At 42.8% G+C, this 20,020-nt stretch overlaps 2 protein-coding genes across 2 annotated transcripts; both read right to left on the bottom strand.

The window, feature by feature from the left end:
• Positions 1-305: 305 nt before the first annotated feature.
• On the bottom strand, positions 306-6,606 carry LOC140727349 (interferon omega-1-like). The gene is made up of 4 exons (XM_073044622.1): positions 6,512-6,606; positions 5,655-5,744; positions 544-783; positions 306-429 (listed from the first exon to the last, which is right to left on the bottom strand). The coding sequence occupies exons 1-4, from the start codon at positions 6,569-6,571 to the stop codon at positions 331-333; spliced, it is 489 nt and encodes a 162-aa protein (XP_072900723.1). The 5' UTR covers positions 6,572-6,606; the 3' UTR covers positions 306-330.
• A 5,377-nt stretch (positions 6,607-11,983) lies between these two features.
• On the bottom strand, positions 11,984-18,805 carry LOC140727348 (interferon alpha-21-like). Its single transcript, XM_073044621.1, has 4 exons — positions 18,711-18,805; positions 17,855-17,944; positions 12,197-12,436; positions 11,984-12,082 (listed from the first exon to the last, which is right to left on the bottom strand). The coding sequence occupies exons 1-4, from the start codon at positions 18,768-18,770 to the stop codon at positions 11,984-11,986; spliced, it is 489 nt and encodes a 162-aa protein (XP_072900722.1). The 5' UTR covers positions 18,771-18,805.
• Positions 18,806-20,020: the final 1,215 nt, after the last annotated feature.

Here is a 20,020-nt window from a genome sequence, read left to right as displayed (position 1 = left end):
AAATGAAAATGTGTGATTAATATAGTTATATAATAAATAGTAAAAACAGAAAATACTGTAAACATGCACAGCTCAGACAACTGCTGAGTGGAGTGAACAACAGTTAGTGTTTCAAGTTTATGAGCATTGACTCGAGGAATTCACTCAGGTTTCTTCTGCACATGCACTGATTATTTGCACCAGTTGGGTTTTCCATTAACATTTTTAGCATTTAGTTTAATTTATTTTTCAATGTAACATCAGTCTGTTCAGATATACTTTTCCTTGAAAGTTATTTTAAATAAATAGTCATAAATCTTGGTCCCTTATGAAATTGACTCTGGAAAATCTTCAGTGATCTCTGCTGATTTTTGCCATAATGAGAAGGAGCTGTTTCAAATGCGTCATGGTCTCAGTGCGGGTTATCTCCCAGGCACAGTTGCTGAATCCCTAAAAGGGAGGACAAAAAGGCAAATGTACTCAATAGTGAAAAATTAGATAATGAACAAGTATAAAGTAGATAAATAAGTGTATTGGCAGGCACATGTTTTAATATCAATATACCTTCTGTTTCAGAAACTCTCTCAATTTCTGGAAGTATTTAAGAATTGCGGCATTCTTCCTTGGCCTGGACTCTGAGCCTGGTTTCCGGACACAGACATCCAGCACTCTGAGCTGCCGATCCAAGAGAAGCTGGAGGAGTTCCACTGAGCTCTGGACCCAGCTGACTGAGCTCAGGTTCATACTGTAGATCCTGCGGAGGTGATGCAGGGTCTGATGGACAATCCAGATCCGGTCCTGGGCCTGTGCAAAACACACATGGGGACATAAGTAGGGCCGTGGTCTCACAAACGTTTAGAATTAGAACAAAATGTTTATGAGTCTTAGTACAAGACAAAATCAAACATCAACTTAAAATATACAGACCGCAAATGGAGGGCTACTAACAACTGTGAATTGAAGGCCACATCATTGGCAGTTCCCGTCTACAGCTAGAGATTTCAACAGGGAATGAGCAATGAACCACACGGATGAAGAAGAAGAAGACGCTTGACTGAATGAGGAAATGGCATCAATGCCACAGGATGCTACTTACACAGAGACTAGAGTCTGCTCTCCTTTCACCAGAAATAGTGAGGGGGAGAGTTTATAGAAATCGACAATCTCATAAAGGGGGGAATCAAGGAGGTGAAACAGACAGTCATCTGAATGGGTTGTTAAAAAGATTCAACAGTAACTTATAAAGACAGTGGCATAAACAGTTGCATGTTAACTTTGCAAACACTAGGAAAGCTGCAGATGCTGGAAATTCAAGCGACACACACAAAATGCTGGTGGAACACAGCAGGCCAGGCAGTATCTATAAGGAGAAGCATTTTCGAGGTTTTGGGCCGAGACCCTTTGTCAGGACTAACTGAAAGGAAAGATAGCAAGAGATTTGAAAGTGGGAGGGGGAGGGGGAGATCCAAAATGATAGGAGAAGACCGGAGGGGGTGAGTAGAGCTAAGAGCTGGAAAGGTGATTGGCAAAATGGATACAGAGCTGGAGAAGGAAAAGGATCATGGGACGGGAGGCCTAGGGAGAAAGAAAGTGGGAGGGGAACACCAGAGGGAGATGGAGAACAGGCAAAGAGTGATGGGCAGAGAGAGAAACAAAGAGGGGGGAATAAATAAATCAGGGATTGGATAAGAAAGGGAGGAGGGGCATTAACGGAATTTAGAGAAATCAATGTTCATGCCATCAGGTTGGAGCCTACCCAGCTGGTATATAAGGTGTTGTTCCTCCAACCTGAGTGTGGCTTCATTTTGACAGAGGAGGAGGCCATGGATTGACATATCAGAATGGGAATGGGACATGGAATTAAACTTCCTACCCCTCCACCTTCAAATTGCCTGCAAACTTTGCAACAAAGCCATCAATTTCATCATCTAAATCATTGATATATAACTTAAAAAGAATCGGTCCCCAACACAGACCTTTGTGGAACACCACTAGTCACCGGCAGCCAACCAGAAAAGGATCCCTTTATTCCCAGTCTTTGCCTCCTGCCAATCACCCATTGCTTTATCCATGCTAGAATTTTTCCTGTAATACCATGGGCTCATAGCTGGTTAAGCAGCCTCATGTGTAGCACTTTGCCAAAGGCCTTCTGAAAATCCAAGTACACCACATCAACCAACTCTCCTTTCTCCATCCTGCTTGTTACTTCAAAAAATTATAACAGATTTATCAGGCAATATTTTCTCTTGAGGAAACCATGCTGATTATGGCAAGTACGCTAAGACCTCATCTTCTATAATTCGCTCCAACATCTTCCCAGGCACTGAGGGCAGTCTGACTGGCCTATAGTTTCTTTTCTTCTGCCTCTCTCCCTTCTTGAAGAGTGGAGTGGCATTTGCAAATTTTTAGTCTTCCAGAACCATTCCAGCATCTTGTGATTCTTGAAAGATCATTATAAATGCCACCACAATCTCTTCAGCCACCTCTTTCAGAACTCTGGGGTGTATATCATCTAGCCCAGGTTACTTATCTACCTTCAGACCTTTCAGTTTCCCAAGAACCTTCTCTCTAGTCATGGTAACATCACACAATCTTCATGATCCCTGACACCTGGAACTTTTACCATACTGCTGGTGTCTTCCACAGTGAAGACTGATGCAAAATACTTACTCAGTTCATCCGCCATTTCCCTGTCCAACATTACTATCCCTCCAGCATCGTTTTCCGGTGGTCCAATATAGAACCATAGAACCATAGAACATTACAGCACAGAAACTGGCCCTTCAGCCCTTCTTGGCTGTGCTGAACCTTTTTTCTGCCTAGTCCCACTAACCTGCATCTGGACCATATCCCTCCGTACACCTCTCATCTATGTACCTGTCCAAGTTTTTCTTAAATGAGCCCGCATTTACCACTTCATCTGGCAGCTCATTCCACACTCCCATCACTCTCTGTGTGAAGAAGCTCCCCCCCCCCCAATGTTCCCTGTACACTTTTCCCCCTTCACCCTTAACCCATGTCCTCTGGTTTTTTTCTCCCCTGCCCTCAGTGGAAAAAGCCTGCTTGCATTCATTCTATCTATGCCCATCATAATTTTATATACCTCTATCAAATCTCCCCTCATTTTTCTATGCTCCAGGGAATAAAGTCCTGACCTATTCAATCTTCCTCTGTAATTCAGTTTCTCAAGTCCCAGCAGCATACTTGTAAACCTTCTCTGCACTCTTTCAAACTTATTAACATCACTCCTGTAATTAAGTAACCGAAACTGCTCACAATACTCCAAATTTGGCCTCACCAATGTCTTTTGCAACCTCACCATAACATTCCAACTCTTATACTCAATACTTTGACTTATAAAGACCAATGTATCAAAAGCTCTCTTTACGACCCTATCTACCGGTGATGCCACTTTAAGGGAATTATGTATCTGTATTCCCAAATCCCTCTGTTCTACTGCACTCCGCAGTGTCCTACCATTTACCTTGTATGTTCTATCTTGGTTTGTCCTTCCAAAGTGCAATACCTCACAGTAAACTCCATCTGCCATTTTTCAGCCCATTTTTTCAGCTGGTCAAAATCCCTCTGCAAGCTTTGAAAACCTTCCTCACTGTACAATACACCTCCAATCTTTGTATCATCAGCAAATTTGCTGATCCAATTTACCACATTATCATCCAGATCAATGATATAGATGACAAATAACAATGGACCCAGCACTGATCCCTGTGGCACACCACTAGTGACAAGCCTCCACTCAGAGTAGCAATCCTCAACTACCACTCTCTGACTTCTCCCGTTGAGCCAACGTCCAATCCAATTTACTACCTCACCATGTATACCAGGCGACTGAATCTTCCTAACTAACCTCCCATGCAGGACCTTGTCAAAGGCCTTACTGAAGTCCATGTAGACAACATCCACTGCCTTCCCTTCATCCACTCTCCTGTCTCTCTTTATTGCACTTTATATATCTGGAGAAACATTTGATCTCTTCTTTAATATTATTGGCTAGCTTATTTCTTATTCCATCTTTACCTTCTTAACGACTTTTTTAGTTGCCTTCTGTTAGTTTTTTAAAAACTTCCCAATCCTCTAACTTCCCACCAATCTTTGTTCAATTATATGCCCTCTTTTTGGCTTTTATGTTGGCTTTGATTTCTCTTTTTCGCCACAGTTATGTCATCTTTCCTTTAGAATACTACTTCCTCTTTGGGATGTATATATCCTGGGCCTGCCAGATTGCTTCCAGAAATTCCAACCATTGCTGCTCTGCTGTCATCCCTGCCAGTTCTTTTCCAATCGATTTTGGCCAACTCCTCTCTCATGCCGCTGTAATTCCCTATAGACCACTGTAATGCTGATACATCCGAAGCTTCTCCTTTTCAAATTTCAGGGTGAATTTTATCATATTATGATCATTTTCCCTGATAGGTTCCTTTACCTCGAGCTCTCTAATCAATTCTGGTCCTTTGCAAATCACCCTATCCAGAATAGCTGATACTAGTCAGCCCAACCACGAGCTGCTCTGAAAAGCCATCTCGTAGGGCCAGGCACTCGAGAAATTCTACCTCCTGTAATCTAACACCAGCCTGATTTTCCCAAACTCCCTGTATATTGAAGCCCCCATGACTGTTGTAACATTGCCCTTTTGGCATGCATTTTCTATCCTCCATTGTAATTTGTAGGCCAGAACCTTACTGCTGTTTGGGGGTCTGTATACAACTCCCATCAGGGACTTTTTACCCTTGCAGATCCACAGCTCTATCCACAATGATGCAACTCCTTCTGACCCTATGCCACCTCTTTCTGAGTATTTACTGACTATGCCAGCAGGTAAACAAATCTCAGGATTGTAAATCGTGAAATATATCTATTTTGATAATAACTTTACTTGAACTTCGAACAGATATTGCGAGAGTTTCTGTCTTAAGATGTTTGTTCCAAATTCCATCTATGAATTGTGGATTTTTTCCTGCTATCCTGTACTCCAAAGTTTTGCATTCAATCTATAACATTGGTCATAAAAGTCTCTTCCATGTGGAAAGTTTATAGATGTCTACAATCATAGAACCACGTGATATGGCACATCACTGTCCGGTCTCCTCTCAGCTTTTATCTCCTTGATACCGATGGGCCAGCTATAATGTAAAATAATTTAACGAGAAACCTCACAACTCTTCAGCGCCAGTCATTTAAAGTGAAGTAGGTGGTTCCATCACCAATGAAGCACGCGGGTAGTGTGATGATCTGAGAGGATGCAAGTATTTCCTGTGATCAACAGAACTCGCAATGTTACTGGGGGGTGGGGGAGAGAGAGGAACACACAGGGAGGGAGAGGAAAAAATAGCAGAAGGTGATAATGGGTGACGTGTTTATTGGTGACAGAACATGTGAAATGATGAGAGGGAATTGGGTACAGAGAGTGAATTACCCGTGAGTGGGACAGAGAGAGAGGGGGGAGCAGTGTGATAATTGAAATGAGATCTATTCCGTGTGAATGGGGTCCTGAAACTCAGAGTGACAGAGTCAGAAAATGAGAGTGACATGGAGAGAAAGAATTCATATTCTGATATAGTCAAATTATTTGGATAAAGTTCGGATCCGATCCTTCGCATTACGTAACATAGTGTCTCGAATTAATTACATTAAAGTAAAATGCAGTGTTTACTCACATGAACCTCCGCCGAAAGTTTCACCAGCTCCAAGGGCTTGGTTTTCAACGACAGCCTCTCAGTCACACACTGTCGAGGGAGGCGGCCACCCTGAGACAAAAGATATCAACGTTACTGACAATCCCCACACACAGAAACACCGGAGAACAGACTCTTTGAAATCACCTCATTGGTAACAGCAAACAGCCCGGGGACTGTCAGGACCGGTCTCTGGGAGCGGGTTCAACTCACCATTTCTTTCAGTTCGCCCAGAGTCTCTGTGTTGAGAACTCGCAGTAACTGTAACCTCTCACAGCCCAGGGTCAGGGTCACGGTCAACAACAGCCACACACTGCAAACTCTCCAAACACGGCCCAATGCCATCTCCACCCAACACTGAATAAAGCACCGATCTCAGACCAGAATCAGCTCCGAAAACGGGTCTTGTTCGCCGAATGGAACTCTCGATATGGAAATGCCACGGCTTGTGATCCGGGAGCGGACGCCGGTGCTGCCGAGACCCGTGTCTGGGGATCGTGTTGTGAGCTCTCTCTCTGCCATGCTGCCGGATTTTATATCTTAAAATCCGAAAATGGGTGACATTCGAAAAGTGAAATGACTGCGGGATATTTGGGAACGCGTCGGGAGAGAGCGGTCTCCGCTCTGAAGTAAGGAATCTGAAAGCGGGAGAGTCCACCTGCAGCGACGGGAAAATCCGCCACCCGAGAGAGCAGCAGCGCTCAGGCTCTTGGTGCGTTCGTTCAGTTCGGGGGGTCCAAGGTGTTGTGGAGGGTGGGTCGAGTTTGGCAAGGGACGTGGTGGGGTGAGGACGTGACTGTGTCGGTGCATCCGTCGGGGCTGCATTTTATCAGGGTTACCGTAACACTGCATCTTTCAGCGCTGATCTTCTCTGTTACATCCAACTGCAGTGGTGCCATATCGCAGGGTGGTCAGTGCAGAGCGCCCGGGACACGTCCTTCTGGTGGCGACTGTGCTCGCTATGAAGATGGTCTGGTGTCTGGGTTCTTTACAGAAGACACTTCGGCGTTTCTTTCGTCTCCGGATCGGAAGTCGATTCCGATGCCTGCTCTCTCTGCGGGTTAGTCTCCAGCTCAGCTTGCAGCTGCGCGGCAAATTCACCCGAAACGAAAGTGTCCCAGGGTAAAGGTGACGGTTCGTCACTTCCGAAAGTGGGCGTGTTAATCAACAGGAATGGATCGGCAATAAAACCTCAGAAGCGAGGACATCTACTTCCTGATTAAGTGCTGGAGTCATCGGAGCAGGGGGTTCTATCTCATTCGTATGGTTTTCGTCACTATCTAGCGCGGGAGTTCTCTGATATTACACTGGTTGAAGTATATATTCCCACCCCAGGCAAATGTCAAATTAACACCGGAGGGTTTGAGCTCCGTGATTAACTGGCCTCCCCAATGCCTTCCTCAGTATCGAAGGGCACTTCAACCAGTTTAGCTTGAAGGAGCCTCTACCGAACTACTGCCAGCATGCACCGGTAACATCCAAGGACTCAACACACTCGACCACTGCGGGATGCAACAATGAAGAACACGCACCAGACCAGCATCCCTATTTTCTTAGTTGAAGGTGATTCAAAATGTCATCGAATACTCTGCCAAACTTCTGCAGAAACTGTGGAAACTCAATGCACAGGAATTCAAGAGGCTGCAGAGTGTAGTACGCTCGTCCAGTTTCGTCACTCTCCACACCATAAATGACATCGGCAAGAGACAGTGCCCCAGGAAAGCAACATCCATTATAAACGTTCCCACGAGGCAGAAACTAGAGGAGCCAGAAGACTCACATCTCAAAGCTCTTCAGCAGCTTCTTCCCCACTGTCTCGGGGTCCTGTACCGACCTGAAATACCCTAACACGACCCTGGATTAACTTGCACAACTTACTTGTGTAGTTATGTCTACTTTCCTTATTTCGTAACTTGTGTATAATTTATGTTACTGTAAGTTTACAGAACATAGAACAGTACAGCACAGGAACAGGCCCTTCGGCCCACAATGTTGTATCGAGGCAGCTTAAAAATAAATTAAAAACGAATCCCTCCTACCTCCATCTTCCTCATATCCACGTCCACGTGCTTATCTAAACGTCTCTTTAAAAGCCTCTACTACCATACAGGCAGCACTTTCCAGGCATCTACCACTTCCAAAGTAAAAAAAAACTTACCTCTCGATTCCCCTTTGAACCTACCCCGACCCACCTTCAATGCATGCCCTCTGGTATTAGATATTTCTACCTTGGGAGAAAAAAGATACTCCCTGTCTACTCTACCTATGCATCTCATCATCATATAACCATATAACAATTACAGCACGGAAACAAGCCACTTCGGCCCTTCTAGTCTGTGCCGAACGCTTACTCTCACCCAGTCCCACTGGCCTGTACTCAGCCCATAAATCTCCATTCCTTTCCTGTCCATATACCTATCCAATTTTACTTTAAATGACAATACCGAACCTGCCTCTACCACTTCTACTGGAAGCTCATTCCACACAGCTACCACTCTCTGAGTAAAGAATATAAATCCCTATCAGCTCTCCCTCCCAGCCTATGCTGCTCCAAAGTAAACAACCCAAGTTTGTTCAGCCTCTCATAATAGCACATGCCCTCTAAACCAGGCAACATCCTGGTAAACCTCTTCTGCACCCTCTCGAAAGCTTCAACATCCTTCCTATTGTGGGGTGACCAGAACTGTATGCAATACACTCTCTGGGAGAAGAAGTTTTTCCTTAACTCTGTCCTAAATGACCTACCCCTTATTCTCAAACCATGCCCTCTGGTACTGGAATCTCCCAGCATCTGGAACATATTTCCTGCCTCTATCTTGTCCAATCCCTTAATAATCTTATATGTTTCAATCAGATCCCCTCTCAATCTCCTTAATTCCAGTGTCTAACAAGAGTCTATAAAGTTGCAACATAACCTCTTGACCTTTGAACTCAATGCCACGAATAATAAAAACAAGTACTGTATCCCATAAGCCTTCTTTTTTTAACTTTTTTATTGTGTTTTCAAATAGTTACAGAATAAAAGTATGCGAAAAAGAAAATATGTGTTACCCATCCGCCCTCCCCTTAACCCCTCCCCCCTAACATCCCCACTGAAAGAATAAAGAAAGAAAGAGAGAAAAAAAAGGAATGCCTGGATATTAGAAGATCTCCACATGCTCCACGGAGTTCGTAATAACTTTAGTATATATATTTATTTCTTTCCACAAATAACCAATTATTTCATCTTCGGAGCGCCTATATATTTAATCCTGTCTTTTGTAAATAAGGGCGCCACATTTTCAAAAATGTTTCATATTTATCTCTTAAATTATAAGTAATTTTTTCAGGTGGAATACAGCCATAAATTTCTTTCTTCCAACGATCTATACTTTAATATGTATCCGATTTCCAAGTAACTGCAATAGCTTTTTTGGCTACTGCCAATGCAATTTTTATAAATTCTTTCTGATATTTATTCAATTTGGATATCGGTTTTATCCCTTCAGTATCACCTAGTAAAAGTAGTATTGGATTATGTGGAAGTTGTATTCCAATAATTTGTTCCAGTAAAACTCTTAAATTTGTCCAAAAAGGTTGAATTTTAGAACAAGACCAAGTAGAATGTAAAAAAGTACCAATTTCTTGGTTACATCGGAAACACTGATCAGATAAATTTGGGTTTAATTTATTTCTTTTTTGTGGTGTAATATATAGTTGATGTAAAAAATTGTATTGCACTAATCTTAATCGGACATTTATTGTATTTGTCATACTCTCAAGACATATTCTTGACCAATTTTTTTCTTCAATTTTAATATTCAAATCACTTTCCCATTTTTGTCTTGACTTATGGACTCCTTGTTTAATTGCCTGTTTTTGAATCAAATTATACATACAAGAGATAAATTTTTTAGTCTTTCCTTTTTGAATTAAAGTTTCTATTTCATTGGGTTTCGGTAATAACATTGTTTGACCTAACTTTTCTCTTAAATAAGCCCTTAGTTGAAAGTAACAAAAAAGAGTGTTGTTTGATACTTTATATTTATTCTTTAATTGATCGAATGACATTAATATACCTCCTTCAAAACAGTCTCCTATATATCTAATCCCTTTTTGAAACCAATTATATAAAAGTTGATTATCCATTGTAAAAGGAATAAGTCTATTTTGAATTAAAGATCTCTTTGCTAATAAGGATTTCTTTGTCTCATCGTCAACATTTATCTTATTCCATAAATCAATCAAATGTTTTAATATAGGAGATTCTTTCTTTTCCCGTATCCATTTAGATTCCCAGTTATATATAAAGTCTTCTGGTATGTTTTCTCCTACTTTATCTAGTTCTATTCTGATCCATGCCAGTTTATCTTTCTCAAAAAAAGATGCAATAAATCTAAGTTGATTTGCTTTATAATAATTCTTAAAATTTGGAAGTTGTAACCCTCTGAGCTCAAATTTCCATGTCAATTTTTCCAATGATATTCTTGACATCTTACCTTTCCAAAGAAACATCCTCACATATTTATTCCCATAAGCCTTCTTAACCACCTTATCGACCTGTGTCCCATTCCTGCCTGCACTACCTTGGAGGTCCTTCTCCTCAGCCTCTTTCCTAACTCTATATACTCACTGCACAGGACTTCTTTTTTGTGTAAATTATGTTTGCTAACTTCTGTTTGTAATGTTTATAATATGCTGTGCTGTTCTTGCAAAAAAAAAGCTAATTTTCATGGCATTTATAACCTGGGCACTGATGCTTCTGACAATAAACTTTAATTTAGAATTTATGATCCTGGATTCTAAAAGCACATCAGTTCTCAATCCCAGTCCCATTCTGACCTAACTGCAGCCTCCTCCACTGCCACAGTGAGCCCGATATAAGCAAGAAGAGCCGTACGCTATCCTCCCTGACAGTGCTACTGCATGTGGCTTCCGCTTTTAAAAAATGGGCCTGTGTTACACGTTCACTTCGGATTCAACATTTCCTCATTCAAAGGGAGAATATGAAGATGAAAACCAAGAACTTAAATCCAAGTATCATACAGGGAAGATAAAAATCAAGTCGAATCACTGTGAAGTGTACTCATATGCTGAGTGTGACATTGCAGGGGAAAGAATAAAGCGGGGGAAGTACCTATAACAAGATGTGAGAAGAAGAAATGTTATATTCTGTGAGGAGGATCAGCGTGCACAAAATTTGTATTCCAAAAATGTGAAATATTCAGAATAATTAACATGTAGTAACATCTTCACTGATTTTTTTATTAAATGTAGAAATATATTATCCATTGCAATTCTCACAATAATAATAAATTAAAACTTTTCAGCTACATGTACATACTTTTAAAAATGATCACAATAAATACAGTATAAATAAATTAAGTTAACTTTATCTTCTAACCATTGGAAGAACAATCACATTATGCTCACTGAAGGTCAGTGATGAAATCAAGAGGAATGGTTTTGCAAACCACAACCTGTGCACTGAGTGTAGGTCAGAACATTCCCAATGCATATTCCCATTGCAAAAATGACAATTAGAGGAATAATTTTTGGGAAAACAAACGGAACTTTAAACAATTTACATTTGAAAAGGGGATGAAACCTACAACTCTCAGATTAAACTGATAACACTAGAGGATGCTGGACAGAAGACATCGCAAACTTTCATGTGCATGAAGTTATGAGAAACAAAATTCCACCCAGGATTAATTTTAGGTAGGGAACTAAAATGATGTAAACCATAGCAGAGATAAGATGCAGAATGGCAGATAGAGTAAGAAGCTGTCCACTGTGCACCTTTTCCAGGAATGGATCATTGCATTACAGTAGCTGCCTGTCTTGATATGAATGGACAAGAATAGGATCATTCAGCAAATTCACATGTCATCCTTGAGTAATACTACAAAAAATAAATTAATAAATTAATAATACAATAAATTAATTCAACACTGGATATGGAGAAAGACCCAGACATTATTCCTTCCACATCACTTGCCAAATGAAAATGTGTGATTAATATAGTTATATAATAAATAGTAAAAACAGAAAATACTGTAAACATGCACAGCTCAGACAACTGCTGAGTGGAGTGAACAACAGTTAGTGTTTCAAGTTTATGAGCATTGACTTGAGGAATTCACTCAGGTTTCTTCTGCACATGCACTGATTATTTGCACCAGTTGGGTTTACCATTAACATTTCTAGCATTTAGTTTACTTTATTTTTCATTGTAAATTCAGTCTGTTCAGATATACTTTTCCTTGAAAATTATTTTAAATAAATAGTCATAAATCTTGGTCCCTTATGAAATTGACTCTGGAAAATCTTCAGTGATCTCTGCTGATTTTTGCCATAATGAGAAGGAGCTGTTTCAAATTCGTCATGGTCTCAGTGCGGGTTATCTCCCAGGCACAGTTGCTGAATCCCTAAAAGGGAGGACAAAAAGGCAAATGTACTCAATAGTGAAAAATTAGATAATGAACAAGTATAAAGTAGATAAATAAGTGTATTGGCAGGCACATGTTTTAATATCAATATACCTTCTGTTTCAGAAACTCTCTCAATTTCTGAAAGTATTTAAGAATTACGGCATTCTTCCTTGGCCTGGACTCTGAGCCTGGTTTCCGGACACAGACATCCAGCACTCGGAGCTGCCGATCCAAGAGAAGCTGGAGGAGTTCCACTGAGCTCTGGACCCAGCTGACTGAGCTCAGGTTCATACTGTAGATCCTGCGGAGGTGATGCACGGTCTGATGGACAATCCAGATCCGGTCCTGGGCCTGTGCAAAACACACATGGGGACATTAGTAGGGCCGTGGTTTCACAAACGTTTAGAATTAGAACAGAATGTTTATGAGTCTTAGTACAAGACAAAATCAAACATCAACTTAAAATATACAGACCGCAAATGGAGGGCTACTAACAACTGTGAATTGAAGGCCACGTCATTGGCAGTTTCCGTCTACAGCTAGAGATTTCAACAGGGAATGAGCAATGAACCACACGGATGAAGAAGAAGAAGACGCTTGACTGAATGAGGGAATGGCATCAATGCCACAGGATGCTACTTACACAGAGACTAGAGTCTGCTCTCCTTTCACCAGAAATAGTGAGGGGGAGAGTTTATAGAAATCAACAATCTCATAAAGGGGGGAATCAAGGAGGTGAAACAGACAGTCGTCTGAATGGGTTGTTAAAAAGATTAAACAGTAAGTTATAAAGACAGTGGCATAAACAGTTGCATGTTAACTTTGCAAACACTAGGAAAGCTGCAGATGCTGGAAATTCAAGCAACACACACAAAATGCTGGTGGAACACAGCAGGCCAGGCAGCATCTATAGGGAGAAGCACTGTCGACATTTCGGGCCGAGACCCTTCGTCAGGACTAACACAAAGGAAAGATAGTAAGAGATTTCAAAGTGGGAGGGGGAGGGGTAGATCCAAAATGATAGGAGAAGACCGGAGGGGGTGGGGTGAAGCTAAGAGCTGGAAAGGTGATCGGCAAAAGGGATACAGAGCTGGAGAAGGGAAAGGATCATGGGACAGGAGGCCTAGGGAGAAAGAAAGAGGGAGGGGAACACCAGAGGGAGATGGAGAACAGGCAAAGAGTGATGGGCAGAGAGAGAAACAAAGAGTGGGTAAGAAAGGGAGGAGGGGTATTAACGGAAGGTAGAGAAATCAATGTTCATGCCATCAGGTTGGAGGCTACCCAGCCGGTATATAAGGTGTTGTTCCTCCAACCTGAGTGTGGCTTCATTTTGACAGTAGTGGAGGCCATGGATAGACGTATCAGAATGGGAATGGGACATGGAATTAAAATGTGTGGCCACTGGGAGATGCTGCTTACTCTGCACCTACACACCTATGCTCTGTCCACCAGAGAAAGCAGGATCTCCCAGTAGCCACACATTTTAGGTGAAGTGGTTAGGGGAATAGATGACAGGTGACTATGGGAATGGGAACTTTTTAGGGGTGTCTTGTAATGTGAGCTGAGGTGTCCTATGTCTGCACCCTGTGGTACCTGATGCCCAATGGCCATCACACATTTTTAAGATAAGCAGATCATAGGCATCTTCTACACTTCAGAACTTGAGTAGAGGCAAATAAAAGTCACATTAAAAAAGGTGCTGGGGTCCTCTCGGTCCATACCACCCATCAAGCAGCCAACTAAAGAAATCTCATTCAGAGTGATTGGGGCAGTGGTTGTAGAAGGGAGATGCAGCCTGGAGAGAAACTGCGAGGCAGGAGAGGCAGTTAGTCAATAGCAAAGAGTCAACCCTTTCATTTCTTCTACCAAAGTGCATGAACTATACTTTCTGACACTGTATTCCATCTACCATTTCTTTGCCCATTCTCCTAATCTGTCAAAGTCTTTCTGCAGCCTCCCTATTTCCTCAAAACTTCCTACCCCTCCACCTTCAAATTGCCTGCAAACTTTGCAACAAAGCCATCAATTTCATCATCTAAATCATTGATATATAACGTAAAAAGAATCGGTCCCCAACACAGACCTTTGTGGAACACCACTAGTCACCGGCAGCCAACCAGAAAAGGATCCCTTTATTCCCAGTGTTTGCCTCCAGCCAATCACCCATTGCTTTATCCATGCTAGAATTTTTCCTGTAATACCATGGGCTCATAGCTTGTTAAGCAGCCTCATGTGTGGCACTTTGCCAAAGGCCTTCTGAAAATCCAAGTACACCACATCAACCAACTCTCCTTTGTCCATCCTGCTTGTTACTTCAAAAAATTATAACAGATTTATCAGGCAATATTTTCTCTTGAGGAAACCATGCTGATTATGGCAAGTACGCTAAGACCTCATCTTCTATAATTCGCTCCAACATCTTCCCAGGCACTGAGGTCAGTCTAACTGGCCTATAGTTTCTTTTCTTCTGCCTCTCTCTGTTCTTGAAGAGTGGAGTGGCATTTGCAAATTTTTAGTCTTCCAGAACCATTCCAGCAAATTGTGATTCTTGAAAGATCATTATAAATGCCACCACAATCTCTTCAGCCACCTCTTTCAGAACTCTGGGGTGTATATCATCTAGCCCAGGTTACTTATCTACCTTCAGACCTTTCAGTTTCCCAAGGACCTTCTCTCTAGTCATGGTAACATCACACAATCTTCATGATCCCTGACACCTGGAACTTTTACCATACTGCTGGTGTCTTCCACAGTGAAGACTGATGAAAAATACTTACTCAGTTCATCCACCAATTACTATCCCTCCAGCATCGTTTTCCGGTGGTCCAATATAGAATCATAGAACCATAGAACATTACAGCACAGAAACAGGACCTTCAGCCCTTCTTGGCTGTGCTGAACCTTTTTTCTGCCTAGTCCCACTAACCTGCAACTGGACCATATCCCTCCGTACACCTCTCATCTATGTACCTGTCCAAGTTTTTCTTAAATGAGACAGCATTTACCACTTCATCTGGCAGCTCATTCGACACTCCCATTACTCTCTGTGTGAAGAAGCTCCCCCCCCCCAATGTTCCCTGTACACTTTTCCCCCTTCACCCTTAACACAAGTCCTCTGGTTTTTTTCTCCCCTGCCCTCAGTGGAAAAAGCCTGCTTACATTCATTCTATCTATACCCATCATAATTTTATATACCTCTATCAAATCTCCCCTCATTCTTCTATGCTCCAGGGAATAAAGTCCTGACCTATTCAACCTTCCTCTGTAATTCAGCTTCTCAAGTCCCAGCAGCATCCTTGTAAACATTCTCTGCACTCTTTCAACCTTATTAACATCACTCCTGTAATTAAGTAGCCAAAACTGCTCACAATACTCCAAATTTGGCCTCACCAATGTCTTTTGCAACCACACCATAACATTCCAACTCTTATACTCAATACTTTGACTTATAAAGACCAATGTACCAAAAGCTCTCTTTACGACCCTATCTACCGGTGATGCCACTTTAAGCGAATTATGTATCTGTATTCCCAGATCCCTCTGTTCTACTGCACTCCGCAGTGTCCTACCATTTACCTTGTATGTTCTATCTTGGTTTGTCCTTCCAAAGTGCAATACCTCACAGTAAACTCCATCTGCCATTTTTCAGCCCATTTTTTCAGCTGGTCAAAATCCCTCTGCAACCTTTGAAAACCTTCCTCACTGTCCAATACACCTCCAATCTTTGTATCATCAGCAAATTTGCTGATCCAATTTACCACATTATCATCCAGATCAATGATATAGATGACAAATAACAATGGACCCAGCACTGATCCCTGTGGCACACCACTAGTGACAGGCCTCCACTCAGAGTAGCAATCCTGTACTACCACTCTCTGACTTCTCCCATTGAGCCAACGTCCAATCCAATTTACTACCTCACCATGTATACCTAGCGACTGAATCTTCCTAACTAACCTCCCATGTGGGACCTTGTCAAAGGCCTTACTGAAGTCCATGTAGACAACATCCACTGCCTTCCCTTCATCCACTCTCCTGTCTCTCTTTTTTGCACTTTATATATCTGGAGAAACTGTTGATCACTTCTTTAATATTATTGGGTCGCTTATTTCTTATTCCATCTTTACCTTCTTAATGACTTTTTTAGTTTCCTTCTGTTAGTTTTTTAAAAGCTTCCCAATCCTCTAACTTCCCACCAATCTTTGTTCAATTATATGCCCTCTTTTTGGCTTTTATGTTGGCTTTCATTTCTCTTTTTCGCCACAGTTGTGTCATCTTTCCTTTAGAATACTACTTCCTCTTTGGGATGTATATATCCTGGGCCTTCCAGATTGCTTCCAGAAATTCCAACCATTGCTGCTCTGCTGTCATCTCTGCCAGCTCTTTTCCAATCGATTTTGGCCAACTCCTCTCTCATGCCGCTGTAATTCCCTATACACCACTGTAATGCTGATACATCCGAAGCTTCTCTTTTTCAAATTTCAGGGTGAATTTTATCATATTATGATCATTTTCCCTGATAGGTTCTTTTACCTCGAGCTCTCTAATCAATTCTGGTCCTTTGCAAATCACCCTATCCAGAATAGCTGATACTAGTCAGCCCAACCACGAGCTGCTCTGAAAAGCCATCTCGTAGGGCCAGGCACTCGAGAAATTCTACCTCCTGTAATCTAACACCAGCCTGATTTTCCCAAACTCCCTGTATATTGAAGACCCCCATGACTGTTGTAACATTGCCCTTTTGGCATGCATTTTCCATCCTCCATTGTAATTTGTAGGCCAGAACCGTACTGCTGTTTGGGGGTCTGTATACAACTCCCATCAGGGACTTTTTACCCTTGCAGATCCACAGCTCTATCCACAATGATGCAACTCCTTCTGACCCTATGCCACCTCTTTCTGAGTATTTACTGACTATGCCAGCAGGTAAACAAATCTCAGGATTGTAAATCGTGAAATATATCTATTTTGATAATAACTTTACTTGAACTTCGAACAGATATTGCGAGAGTTTCTGTCTTAAGATGTTTGTTCCAAATTCCATCTATGAATTGTGGATTTTTTCCTGCTATCCTGTACTCCAAAGTTTTGCATTCAATCTATAACATTGGTCATAAAAAATTTCTTCCATGTGGAAAGTTTATGGATGTCTACAATCATAGAACCACGTGATATGGCACATCACTGTCCGGTCTGCTCTCAGCTTTTATCTCCTTGATACCGATGGGCCAGCTATCATGTAAAATAATTTAACGAGAAACCTCACAATTCTTCAGCGCAAGTCATTTAAAGTGAAGTAGGTGGTTCCATCACCAATGAAGCACGCGGGTAGTGTGATGATCTGAGAGGATGCAAGTATTTCCTGTGATCAACAGAACTCGCAATGTTATTGGTTGGTGGGGTAGAGAGAGGAACACACAGGGAGGGAGAGGAAAAAGTAGCAGAAGGTGATAAAGGTGGACGCGTTTATTGGTGACAGAGCATGTGAAATGATGAGAGGGAATTGGGTACAGAGAGTGAATTACCCGTGAGTGGGACAGAGAGAGAGGGGGGAGCAGTGTGATAACTGAAATGAGATCTATTCCGTGTGAATGGGGTCCTGAAACTCAGAGTGACAGAGTCAGAAAATGAGAGTGACATGGAGAGAAAGAATTCATATTCTGATATAGTCAAATTATTTGGATAAAGTTCGGATCCGATCCTTCGCATTACGTAACATAGTGTCTCGAATTAATGACATTAAAGTAAAATGCAGTGTTTACTCACATGAACCTCCGCCGAAAGTTTCACCAGCTCCAAGGGCTTGGTTTTCAACGACAGCCTCTCAGTCACACACTGTCGAGGGAGGCGGCCACCCTGAGACAGAAGATATCAACGTTACTGACAATCCCCACACACAGAAACACCGGAGAACAGACTCTTTGAAATCACCTGATCGGTAACAGCAAACAGCCCGGGGACTGTCAGGACCGGTCTCTGGGAGCGGGTTCAACTCACCATTTCTTTCAGTTCGCCCAGAGTCTCTGTGTTGAGAACTCGCAGTAACTGTAACCTCTCACAGCCCAGGGTCAGGGTCACGGTCAACAACAGCCACACACTGCAAACTCTCCAAACACGGCCCAATGCCATCTCCACCCAACACGGAATAAAGCACCGATCTGAGACCAGAATCAGCTCCGAAAACGGGTCTTGTTCGCCGAATGGAACTCTCGATATGGAAATGCCACGGCTTGTGATCCGGGAGCGGACGCCGGTGCTGCCGAGACTGGTGTCTGGGGATCGTGTTGTGAGCTCTCTCTCTGCCATGCTGCCGGATTTTATATGTTAAAATCCGAAAATGGGTGACATTCGAAAAGTGAAATGACTGCGGGATATTTGGGAACGCGTCGGGAGAGAGCGGTCTCCGCTCTGAAGTAAGGAATCTGAAAGCGGGAGAGTCCAGCTGCAGCGACGGGAAAATCCGCCACCGGAGAGAGCAGCAGCGCTCAGGCTCTTGGTGCGTTCGTTCAGTTCGGGGGGGTCCAAGGTGTTGTGGAGGGTGGGTCGAGTTTGGCAAGGGACGTGGTGGGGAGGACTTGACTGTGTCGGTGCATCCGTCGGGGCTGCATTTTATCAGGGTTACCGTAACACTGCATCTTTCAGCGCTGATCTTCTCTGTTACATCCAACTGCAGTGGTGCCATATCGCAGGGTGGTCAGTGCAGAGCGCCCGGGACACGTCCTTCTGGTGGCGACTGTGCTCGCTATGAAGATGGTCTGGTGTCTGGGTTCTTTACAGAAGACACTTCGGCGTTTCTTTCGTCTCCGGATCGGAAGGCGATTCCGATGCCTGCTCTCTCTCTCTGCGGGTTAGTCTCCAGCTCAGCTTGCAGCTGCGCGGCAAATTCACCCGAAACGAAAGTGTCCCAGGGTAAAGGTGACGATTCGTCACTTCCGAAAGTGGGCGTGTTAATCAACAGGAATGGATCGGCAATAAAACCTCAGAAGCGAGGACATCTACTTCCTGATTAAGTGCTGGAGTCCTCGGAACAGGGGGTTCTATCTCATTCGTATGGTTTTCCTCACTATCTAGCGCGGGAGTTCTCTGATATTACACTGGTTGATGTATGTATTCCCACCCCAGGCAGATGTCAAATTAACACCGGAGGGATTGAGCTCCGTGATTAACGGGCCTCCCCAATGCCTTCCTCAGTATCGAAGGGCACTTCAACCAGTTTAGCTTGAAGGAGCCTCTACCGAACTACTGCCAGCATGCACCGGTAACATCCAAGGACTCAACACACTCGACCACTGCGGGATGCAACAATGAAGAACACGCACCAGACCAGCATCCCTATTTTCTTAGTTGAAGGTGATTCAAAATGTCATCGAATACTCTGCCAAACTTCTGCAGAAACTGTGGAAACTCAATGCACAGGAATTCAAGAGGCTGCAGAGTGTAGTACGCTCGTCCAGTTTCGTCACTCTCCACACCATAAATGACATCGGCAAGAGACGGTGCCCCAGGAAAGCAACATCCATTATAAACGTTCCCACGAGGCAGAAACTAGAGGAGCCAGAAGACTCACATCTCAAAGCTCTTCAGCAGCTTCTTCCCCACTGTCTCGGGGTCCTGTACCGACCTGAAATACCCTAACACGACCCCGGATTAACTTGCACAACTTACTTGTGTAGTTATGTCTACTTTCTTTATTTCGTAACTTGTGTATAATTTATGTTACTGTAAGTTTACAGAACATAGAACAGTACAGCACAGGAACAGGCCCTTCGGCCCACAATGTTGTATCGAGGCAGCTGAAAAATAAATTAAAAACGAATCCCTCCTACCTCCATCTTCCTCATATCCACGTCCATGTGATTATCTAAACGTCTCTTTAAAAGCCTCTACTACCATACAGGCAGCACATTCCAGGCATCTACCACTTCCAAAGTA

Source organism: Hemitrygon akajei, chromosome 5 (genome assembly GCF_048418815.1).
Source record: "Hemitrygon akajei chromosome 5, sHemAka1.3, whole genome shotgun sequence".
Taxonomy (NCBI): Eukaryota; Metazoa; Chordata; class Chondrichthyes; order Myliobatiformes; family Dasyatidae; genus Hemitrygon; species Hemitrygon akajei.
The sequence above is the reverse complement of the archived record's forward strand: the minus strand, read 5'-3'. Positions and strand labels throughout refer to the sequence as shown.

Coding starts and splice junctions, on each gene's coding strand:
- LOC140727348 (XM_073044621.1), bottom strand. CDS start 18,770: ATGGCACCACTGCAGTTGGATGTAACAGAGAAGATCAGCGCTGAAAGA. Junction 12,437..17,854: donor AACTTTCGGCGGAGGTTCAT/GTGAGTAAACAC, acceptor TGTTTTGCACAG/GCCCAGGACCGGATCTGGAT. Junction 12,083..12,196: donor GAGAGTTTCTGAAACAGAAG/GTATATTGATAT, acceptor CCTCCCTTTTAG/GGATTCAGCAACTGTGCCTG.
- LOC140727349 (XM_073044622.1), bottom strand. CDS start 6,571: ATGGCACCACTGCAGTTGGATGTAACAGAGAAGATCAGCGCTGAAAGA. Junction 5,745..6,511: donor CTGAAAGATGCAGTGTTACG/GTAACCCTGATA, acceptor CTTTTGTCTCAG/GGTGGCCGCCTCCCTCGACA. Junction 784..5,654: donor AACTTTCGGCGGAGGTTCAT/GTGAGTAAACAC, acceptor TGTTTTGCACAG/GCCCAGGACCGGATCTGGAT.